The sequence below is a fragment of the Epargyreus clarus genome, unplaced genomic scaffold (genome assembly GCF_041222505.1).
Source record: "Epargyreus clarus isolate Ecla_fem2 unplaced genomic scaffold, WU_Ecla_fem_2.2 ptg000014l, whole genome shotgun sequence".
NCBI lineage: Eukaryota > Metazoa > Arthropoda > Insecta > Lepidoptera > Hesperiidae > Epargyreus > Epargyreus clarus.
Window position 1 is genome coordinate 6,664,779 of NW_027332222.1, and position 10,992 is coordinate 6,675,770.

General features: G+C 31.6%; 2 protein-coding genes across 3 annotated transcripts; one reads left to right on the forward strand and one right to left on the reverse strand.

The window, feature by feature from the left end:
* The first annotated feature begins 841 nt into the window (after positions 1 to 841).
* Positions 842 to 5,034, forward strand: LOC140747324 (transcription factor E2F7). The gene is made up of 3 exons (XM_073079708.1): positions 842 to 1,297; positions 1,874 to 2,207; positions 2,478 to 5,034. The coding sequence occupies exons 1-3, from the start codon at positions 1,107 to 1,109 to the stop codon at positions 2,967 to 2,969; spliced, it is 1,017 nt and encodes a 338-aa protein (XP_072935809.1). The 5' UTR covers positions 842 to 1,106; the 3' UTR covers positions 2,970 to 5,034.
* A 571-nt stretch (positions 5,035 to 5,605) lies between these two features.
* LOC140747326 (prenylated Rab acceptor protein 1) lies at positions 5,606 to 9,890 on the reverse strand. 2 transcript variants are annotated; one of them, XM_073079711.1, is made up of 6 exons: positions 9,700 to 9,890; positions 8,668 to 8,770; positions 8,276 to 8,379; positions 7,903 to 7,987; positions 7,214 to 7,322; positions 5,606 to 6,905 (listed from the first exon to the last, which is right to left on the reverse strand). In XM_073079711.1, exons 1-6 carry the CDS (start codon positions 9,768 to 9,770, stop codon positions 6,802 to 6,804), a joined length of 576 nt encoding a protein of 191 aa, XP_072935812.1. In that variant the 5' UTR covers positions 9,771 to 9,890; the 3' UTR covers positions 5,606 to 6,801. The 2 variants fall into 2 exon arrangements, with proteins under 2 accessions (XP_072935812.1, XP_072935811.1); XM_073079710.1 differs by having other exon boundaries at positions 9,679 to 9,890.
* Positions 9,891 to 10,992: the final 1,102 nt, after the last annotated feature.

Below are 10,992 nucleotides of genomic sequence, written 5' to 3' on the forward strand. Positions count from 1 at the left end.
ATCGTAGAAAATCGAAATACGGTGTTTTCGAAGTTGATTGAACATTAAAAAATGTATTATAAACAAATTTTGCTTACGGATACGTATTTCAGTGATTGTTTGGTCCTGATAACCTTTTTTTTCGCTAGCTTCGCCTTGAATAGATCAAAGATCGATTTTTGGAGAATCGATTCTTTGGGCCTCGATTTTTTTTATCGAGTGTTCGATTCAAATCGATTCAAGAATAGACCTTTTTTTGGAAATGGCCATCCCTATTTTTAACTTTTCAATAAGCCAATTAGAGATGACCGAATTGCCAAACACGAAACCATATTTCAAAATATCGATAATTAATTACGAGCAAAGACAAAAGATCATAAAATCACTTTTATATATTACACTTAAAACCCCGATATACAGTATTGTACAGCCGGATAAGAAAAAAAAAATGTGTTGTTTTGAAAACCTTATAGATGAAATGTCCTACTATCCTTGTATTACTGAATCGGTCATACGCACTTGTCAGGGTCGTATACATTTATGAAACATACGATTTAACCCTTACTATTAGCAAAGAATATAGTAACTTATATAGAAAACTATTAGTACTATTACTTGAACGGTATCATATTTTAACTTATCTACTTTGAAATAAGACTTGTTTGTGACACGTTTTTATAAAATAAATAAATCATTATTATACAACGAAATATTCATAATTTTATTAATATTATAAAGTAATTTTAAGTACAATGTAAATACTAACATCTGAGTTAAATGGAAATAAATAAATATATGTTAATTTTTTCTTGAATGGTTATGAAAAAAAGAAAAAACGGAACGTTTATTTTTTTCTTACCTATTTGGTTATTGGCTAATGGCTCGCGCGCATTTGCTTCTGTCAAAGTTGTTTATCGATAGGTTACTAAATGTTATAATTTTTTAATATGTTTATTTTATCATTTTATTTGAATAACTTAATGTATAGCTAAATCACGCATCAAATTTGAAACTCTTGACATAATATTCTTATAATAATATTGTTGACCAACTCGATTTGTGTGGGTGCTGTCAAAAAGTACGCGAATATTTTGTGGGCTGTGAATTTTGCATAATGTTATCACACGATGTATGAAGATGACAACATAACTTGTACTCCGAAGCATCGTTGCGCTCTGAGCGAGGTGACCAACTCGTCTAGTTATGTGTCCCCGACCGCTAACCTCAAGTTGTTGACCAATGTCGCCCTGCAGTACCCCACGCCGCCGCCAAGCACGGTACATCGGAAAGAGAAGTCCCTGCAAATACTTTGTGACAAGTGAGTCTCGTGATACTATTCGTGAGGTTTAAGTATTTATAACAAATAAGATACAGTTGCAGCAGTATTCTTTAAATAGACTTAATTATAACTCATTACATTATAGATTATAATATAAAAAGTTTACTAAGTAAGTTCATTGATATTACTTGTAGTAAAAATGTCAAAAGTACCTGATAAATATTTAGTTTTTTCATATTATTTCTCATCAAAAATTGTCATAAATATCGGTGAAAAAGTAGTTTTATGATATCTTTCAGTGTAGGCTAGGTAAATACAAATACAATAATATCCAAACAAGTGCATCCAACTTGGATATCAAGAGGCAAATTCTGCTCATAGACTTCTGTACCCTACCCGTACCAGAAAAGATGTATTTGCCTTTAAAGACTAATTTTTGTCTGATGATAAAGACTGATTTAAGTCTAATACTTATTTGCATATCTGATTACCAATTCTAAATAGCTGTTATAAGGCAGAAGTAGACGTTAAGGTTCTAGGTGCTCTGCTTCAGGTAATAGAACTTCATAGAGTTCACCACCACTAGTTTTAGCCTAATAAAATTTATTTTTTCAGATTTCTCGATCTCTACCCACTGCACGGTAATGGCACAGTGGAGATACAATTGGACAGCACTGCAGCCCGGCTAGGCGTGGAGAAACGTCGCATGTACGACATCATCAACATTCTGGAGGCCATGCAGTGTGCCGTGCACAAGAGGAAGAACACCTACCTGTGGCATGGAGGTGCAAGACTGAACTCCTTCTTGAAGCTGCTAAAGAAACAGGGCGAGACCTTGAGGCTGTCTGAGGCTCTGCGGGGCAGGGCTCCTAAACCTCCGGCCCCCAAACATAAGACTTTAGGAGTGTTAGCACAGAGATTTTTGATGCTGTTCTTAGTGGAGCCGCCGGTAAGTTACATAGTACTAATTTTTATTATTACTGTAGTCATTGTTTATATATTGTTAATTATAATTTTAGGTAAAAAAGGTATTTTCTCAAATTATGAGGTTCCTTCCCTTCAGTCTATGATTGATATTGACTTTTCAGACAACTATTATATCAGTTTCTTTTTCCTACAAAAATAAGATTTATTTTATAAATCTTTGTAAATGTCTGATTAGCAGAGTATGAGTATTATTAGAGTAGCTACTAATGTGGCTATTTTATTTTCTTTACAGAATACCCTAATAAACCTGGAAATGGCTGTGAGGGTCCTTATTGACACAAATAACAAGAACAAGGCAGCTTTGTCGCCAGAACAGCTGGATCGCCAACACAAATCCAAAGTGAGGAGGCTGTACGACATCGCCAACGTCTTTATTTCCATTGGTCTCATAGAAAAAGTATCTGGTAACTTAATATTAAAAAAACCTGTATTTAAGTACGTAGGGCCATATAAGATGAAAAAGTCTGATAAAGTGGTGATAACCACATTGAGTACACCGTCACCCGTAACGCCACTTCCTATGCCAAATACTCACAGAGTTACGCCATGTCACGTATTCGCAGGTAGGTCTAAAAGGAAATTGGAATTTACAACGCCAAATAGCAGTGCTGAGCTGAGGCTAGGCATAACCACCCCACCACACATACCATCACACAAATGGGATGAAATCTTACTTGTGGCGGACATGGAACTGACTAGAATTAACAATGGTGTTATGTTGTGACTTATTTAAATTATTAATTAACTGTCCTGTGATGTATACAAGTATGTAATTGAATCCTAGTACACAATGATGTATGATCGTTATAAATCCATATCTAATTTTTGGGCAAAATACTTCTCTTGGTGGTCATTAGTCAAGAGTTGGCAATTGCCCTTTCACAGATCCATGATTATTATATATTGTATTTGACATAATGACCATTACGGTATGCTGTCAGTATTCTGTTACCTTTGTAATACACAAATTAAGGCTATTAATAATATTAATAGCCTTAATTTGCCTAATATTAGCTATTAAGCTAATATAGGCCTTAACTTGTGTATTACAAATATGCAATTTTCATGCTATAATTAGCATCATCAACCATTGTGTACAAAGTAAAATAATATCACAGGATTTTTATAAAGTTTGATATTTTTTTTTATCAAACTTTAGGAGAAATGAAATTAATATGTTGTGGACTAATGACTGATGACTTGTATTTTAAGCATACATATTGTCTTCCAGGGGATTTATTAAATATAAATGCAATAAACTATTATAGCTATATGAAATAATATGTTCATATTATTTGAAATTTTATTGATTTGTTGCTTAGAGATTTATTTTTGTCTCAGACATTGCAGAGTACAATTAGCAAAATGTTTAACAAGTACACAATATTATTTTTATCATATTTTTATGATTTATTGAACCTTATAAAGTTGTAAAACTATATTATTGCACTTGAAAGAAAGGCTTAATAATTCTTATTCAATTTTGTAATAATGAGTTATTATGAATTTCTATTGTAGGTTCTCATTTTGTTCTAGGCATCCTAGACAACTAATTCTGTGTAAAATTTTATTTATATTAATTTTTTCTTCCATTTTTGTAAAGAAAAAGTATAACACGAAATTTAAATTAATTACTTATTTTTTATTTTTATACATGTTAAAGTATAAACATGATTTATACATTATAATTTTATTTAATACTTATGAAGTAGTTGTTTAAAATTTACATGATTATTACATTTTCAGTGTTTCTATATAGAACATCTGAAATATTTCTTTGTTCCTGTCTTAGTCAAACTGTATAATAAGAATATTATATTCTAGATGATTTTTATATTATTCAAATATTTAAACCTATGAGCTCACAAAGTATTGTAACCATTATGCAGTTAATATCTGGAGAAAGAACTCCTTTAGATTACAGGAGAAATAAAAGTTTCAAGAAAGTCAACTTTTTGGGGAGAAGTTACATTAGAGAGTGCTATCATAAGATTGGTTAGGAGAATACCATCACGAGTATAAACACATAGAAAGGATACTTGATATCTGTAAAATAAATTGTACATCAGTCAGCTTACAATATTATAAATACAAGGCTCTTTCTAACCCAATTATGTAGATCCTAAAATTGTCAAATGAAGACTATTTACAAGGGCTTGATTCTCGCCATGTGGCTCATCATGGACCATGCAAATAAAACACTTACAATTTCTAAGTACACCAACTGTGCCTTTTTGTGTTTTTAATAATATTAAGTGCTTGCAACTCTTGTTGTATTCATAGCATTGCTAGGGCCTATCCATAACTGTTAGAGCTTTAGACTATAATTGTATTGTGTGGCTCATAGGTCCTTTATTAAGTATCTCAATTATTTTAATGTTATAACTTAACACGTTATATTATTGTGATGATAAATATGATTATTGCTTATGCATACAATTTACAACCAAATAGTCAAGAAACTTCCTACCCCTGGGAGCCCAAGGACTGATAAAAGATAATTATTATAAATTATTCTTGTAAAAGTGACAGCAATAAAGATTTTAAATTATGTATTTAAGTAGCTATGTTATTCTTGAAAATTATTTACTGTAGCCTTCACATGAATGTGTGAGCTACTTATTATGCCGTAGATATAAATATATGTTATCTCGAGAATGTATAGGTGTACATATACATTCTAAGTCCATCGATTTTGCTAAATACATATTATGAAGAATTTTATATAAAGTTGCTTTTAAATTTGTATTTGTTCTAAGTTACTTGTAATATTAAATAACATGAATTTATATTGTTTTCATTGTAACCTGCTTTTTAAGTACTTACCTGCTTATGTCCTCGTGTTAAGGATTTTATTTATGCCTCTACTTCAGTATTACTGATAAAGTGATAAGCAAAATAAAAAAAAAATTTGGTCAAACGATTTATTACGTAAACAAATAAGTCACTTATAAGTTTTGCCATAAATGTAGGAAACTTTGAAATTATTGTACAATTAATACATTTATTTAAAAATAAACATATAAATAAGTAAGTTATAATTAAGCACTACGTGAAATAAAGTTATGATTGTTATTATAAATACACAATATAATATCAATTTCAAATACTCGTACATCATACTCATATATTATAAACATTTTAAAAGCCAAACTGAAATAATAATAAAAAAAATAAAGATTGAATCTAATTTAAAAAGTATCTAAGTATATAATTTATAAAGTTATAGTTCACAGCTTACGAGTAGGGGAACTAGTGCATTTACCTGAAATGTTTTTTAGGAAATTTATTTAATAAATTGCAATAAGACAATACGATTTTTTGCGATAAAACCATTTTTATAACGGGGACAGCAATAGTAATAGACATTAGATTAGCTCCAAATCTTTTTTAGGTTTAATTAAATTGAATTTCTGGAGAGGTTTTTTTAAAACTTGGGGGGACATATTTGGCTAATCTCTTTAAGTGGCATAAATGGCACGAAATGGAAAATATCTTAAAAGTACTTATTGTAAAATAAATTAAGCAATTGGTACATCTGATACTATGTATATGTAATTTATGTATGTATGTATGTATGATATATGTAAACACTTTGTAACTATGCCAAAAAAATATACAAGATAACTGCAGAGAAAGCTTTAAGCATTTTTAAAATTGCATGTCTGAAAATTTCAGTAGTACTTGCTTAAGGTTATTGGCAGGATGTTCCTTTGTATGCTCGCATGTGTATTAGATATGAGTTATGATATTTATTGCTAAAATACATCCTTATTTACCGTATGAAATTGCACTGAAATATTTTTTAAACACTTGTGATTGTACAGTCACAGATATTAAATATACAAAATGTGCGTTATTATTTAAAAGTGGTACATTATCAAAATGTTTTTGGCTTAAAATACAAGATCACACAAAATATAAATACTTAACTAATGTATGCTTCGCAACTGAATGTTTAGATTACAAGTGTAGAAAATACAGCTATATTTAAGCCAATATGAAAAAAACAAATTCTCAAAAAAATATTACAGCCAAATAAAATTGTTTTACAATTTTCATCTAGTGGTTACACACTCTAGTATATACTAACAAATTTACTAAAGATTACTTATAATAAAAGGTACTAAGTATAATAATAGCCTTCAAAGGATTTAGTCCAACGTTTTGCGTTATATAGTTATTGTAATATGTACCAATGTGGTATTAACTTGTAAGGTACAAGGTACAGGTTACATTAAATGTAAATCGTCCAATGGAAAATGGGTGAGAAACCCGAGATGAGAAGAATTGCAATTTTATAATGCAAGGTATATTCCGTGTAAAACTGTACTATACAAGGTACAGGTTATATTAATTGTAAATCGTCCTTTCTTCGGATGGCAAAAGGGTTTGAGAAATCCAAGATGAGTAGAATTGCAATCTTAAAATGGTAAGGTACAAGGGTTAGTTTTTATTGGTCATTATACAGGTCGCATTGAATGACTATCTCTACTTCAGGGTCCAAATTGCTTGTTCGCAATTGCCCGGGGCAAGTAGAGCGGTAAATGCCCGTGTCAGACTTGCTCGATCATGGGAAACTGTTCAGGGTCGTCAGAGGGCGGCAGCGCTTCCGCGTCGAAGAAGCTCGCGTGCAATGCAATCACTGTGACTGTAGCCCCTGGAATATATTAACAGAATATTTGTAATAAAAAACCTTTAAAATACAAAGCATTTTAAACCAATGGAAAATATTTTTAGAAGAACAATTAAAGTTTTAGGTAAAATAATACGTATATCAACATAAAATAATACATTAATATCATATAATTTTTATAAGTACGCAAGACATACGTAGACTGGTATTACAATTTCCAATGCATTTTCAATGAAACAAAACCGAGTATGTATTTTTTTTTTAATTTAGAATTTTCTTGTACACAACATAAGTTGAAATGTTTTATGTAAGTAATAAGTACATCAACTTACCCAACACCCAGAATAACACAGCACCAGCTCCCGCCAACCAGCACAGGGCCATCGAGCCGGCCGCAGCAACCGCATACTGCTGCGTCTTGCTCAGCTCCCAACCGCCGATCTAGCGCCACAATCACATTGAGGAGAAGGTTAGAGCCAAGTTGCAGATAGGTTTCGTGAATAAGGGAAAGAGTACAATAGCGAGATAAGGACAGGAACTTTAAAAACAAACACCACAATATCGAATTTATAGCGTAGCAAAATTTCGTAGACCGATAAGAGATGGCGCTACAATAAAACAGTTCAGTAAATTTTAATTCAGTGAACAGTTCATGAGGATATCTTTGTAAGAAAAAATAAAGTGGCTTTATAAAATATAATATTGTATATCGACATACATTGTTATGAAGGAATTGTAGACCATAACCAAAATTACTTAATTTTTACTTTTACTTAGTATAAAGGATTATAAAGGTTTCTCCTTTAGATTTGACACAAGTGAAAGATTTCATTACACAAGGAAAAATAATTTAATATAGATGGACATCAGAAATCAGACACAAAATGTGAAAAAAAAAACAGATATTATGAACTTACTTTGGGCTGTAAAAAACAGAATAAAAGAATACATTACATTAAAATAAAAATGTAATTGGTTTATAAATTATATTTAAAAGCAATTTATAAAGATTGAAACTTACCTTCCAAGTATTAGGACCAGAAGTTAATTTCCGATAACCGAAAAAACTGGCAACCATCGCGATGAGTAGCAATGGTGATGTTATTCTGAAAATAAATATTTACTTAAACAGAGTACCAATTGGCTGTTTCATATAATCAGATTGCATATTGCAATAAATGTACTGTAAGCACCAGCACACACAAACAGCACAGACAAAGTATTATTTTTTTAGACGGGCACAGTCTCTCAGACTCTGCATAACCAATTTACAATAAAAACAAATATGTTGAAGCATATTGCAGAAAAGTATTATTTTGCCTATCATGGCCCAAGACACATTCATTATCTGTAGACATAAACAAGGCCTAAATAAAAAAGCAATAAAAACTTACAGGCAGTAGGCAAATAAACCCAAAAACACCATAAGATAGTTGGCTTGGAAGTACTCGACATTACGGTAAATACGGCGGGATAGTCTCGGCACTGATGCTGGAGCCTGGAACATACAACATATTACTGAACATAGAGAATATATTTTGAAACTCCCCAGTTGCTTGACAAAGAGTCACCAAACCAGTCTGTTACTTATAATGTTGGGGGTTCGTTTTCTAGGTAAATGATGTATTTACAATCCTATTGCATATGACTATTTGTATACTTAGTGATTGCTCTTTGGTAAAACAAAACAGTGTTGCATTGACCATGTTCTAAGGTAATTCATGTTAAAGAAAAATCTTACTATTTTTTCTTTAACATGAACTAACTTAATTAAAGGAATATTTACTTTAAAATTTTCTGTAGCCACAAATTGTGTCCATGGGCGCCGAGAGGACAGCACTCCCATAACCAGGGCTGGGCCAGCCCCACTGCGGAGATGCTGTATCAGTCTGAAATTATGTCAAATATGGTTTACAGATTATGAGTTTAAGAAAATAATGTTTGGCAAGCTCATAATTAATGAATGAATATTATGTAGTCAGGCAATGCTTGTGTAAAGGCCAGGGCACTATATTTCTTATGGGAAATAGCTTTGGAAGGATCAGTTACAATGGGATGGACTACAAAGGAGAAGCAGATTTGTTTAGATTAAAAAGTTATGTGCAGCAAATATGCAGAGCTCAGTCAATTTTATTTCTATTTATAAGTAAATAATGTTATTATTAACCTTTAATCATAGAACATACCACACTGATTTTTATAAGTATTGAAACAATTATTGCAGGGATCAAAAATTGTTTATGGCAATATTGCATACATTTCACCATATGTTTATATCAAGGACTATATTGGTATAAAGCACACTAACATTTTATACTACTGTGAACTAATATTTAAAACTACTGTGTACTTTGTTTAATAAATTGCTTAAGTCTACATAGAGGTAGTAATATAATAGTTGCCATCTGTATTTTTATTTATATTAATTTGAAAAATGCCATGCTTTATTTTATTAAAAAGTTTATTTTTTTAAAAAGTGTTTATAAACATTCCTTATATTTAACAATAATATTACTAAACTGCATATTTTTCTAATTTTCCGCTTTGTTTTCAACGGGTTATTATCAATTATCATGGTATATGTACCCATGTATACCAGTATTAGATTAAAACAAATATAAATATTCCAATATGTTTATGTTATATGAATCAACATAAAATTGAATAACGTAGTGCAATGAATAATGCAATATACAAACAATAACATTCTCATTGCAGTGATGCGTAAATAATGAACCATAGAAGCGGAGAAAGCTTGTTAAAAACACGGGATTTATTGTTAGTTATCAAGACTTACAGTTCCATATCATTCACATACTTTTGTAAACCCTTTTTTTCCACTGTTGCGTTCATTTGTCCCGAAAGATCGATATTAACGTTCTCAGACATCTTTTACTGTTAATATTAAGCAAATTATACGAAAATTAAGTCCAAATCACAAAAATAAGACGCGAATCTTTTATTATTTATGTACAAATCATCAGTCAGCTTGTCAATGTCATTGTCATTCACATCGTACAGCACTAGCGATGCGCGATTGTTACTAAAAACAATCGAATTATTCGATTGTTATTGTGTTCGATTGTATTCGAATAACTATCGAAATTCTTCGATTGTATTCGAATAACTATCGAACAATCGAAATTGTTCGATTGTTGGTCGATTGTTCGATTGTTCGTCGATTGTTCGATTGTTCGTCGATTGTTCGATAGTTCGATTGTTCGTCGATTGTTCGATTGTTCGATAGTTCGATTGTTCGATTGTTCGTCGATTGTTCGATTGTTGGTCGATTGTTTAGTACACGCAAAACTAGTAACAGCGCAGTCAAGCGATACGCGATTGTTACGTAAAAATGGAACTATCGAAGCTATTTGGTTGTTGGTCAACTATTTAGTATACACAAAGCTACTAGCAGCGAGGAGCCCCTAATTTCTGTGTTTAAGAAATCTGAGTTATATATTTGGTGGGGGAAGCGCACGTGCGTCGTGCACCCTTGCGCTGCTTCGTTGCATTACGTTATTTAATGGTGCGTCCACACCTTGCTTCTCGCACTGCTCACTGCGCCTCGTGGCCACACACTCTCACTCTCACCCTACTCGCGTTATTAACATTATTTTTCTTCAAATATATAGTATTTCACCTAGTAATTTTTATGTAACTATGAGTACATAATTTTTTGTGATAACTTTTATCTATAATATACGCTAAAAAGACATATTCTGATAATCTTTTTCTATAATATGCGCCATGGAGACGTATATTATATTTTTCAGATGACCTTTTTGAAAACGTTGTCATGAAACGAACTTAGGGGATGACTACGACATCTGGATTATCGATGATACTCCATAGTATTTGATACAAAATGATTTATGGTATAATTATTTCTCAACAATATATAGTACAATTGACTAAAATGTAATACAATACTTTACATTTTCCAACCAGTGGCAAGTGACGATAACTTTGCAACACGACGCACCTGCACATTGTCCTGAGCACACGTATGTGGCCGCGCGGTATAATTTGTATTCGGTCGTCGATTGTTATTCCAAGGTCGATTTTTATTCGTACGTCGATTTTTATTCGAACGTCGATTGTTATTCGAACG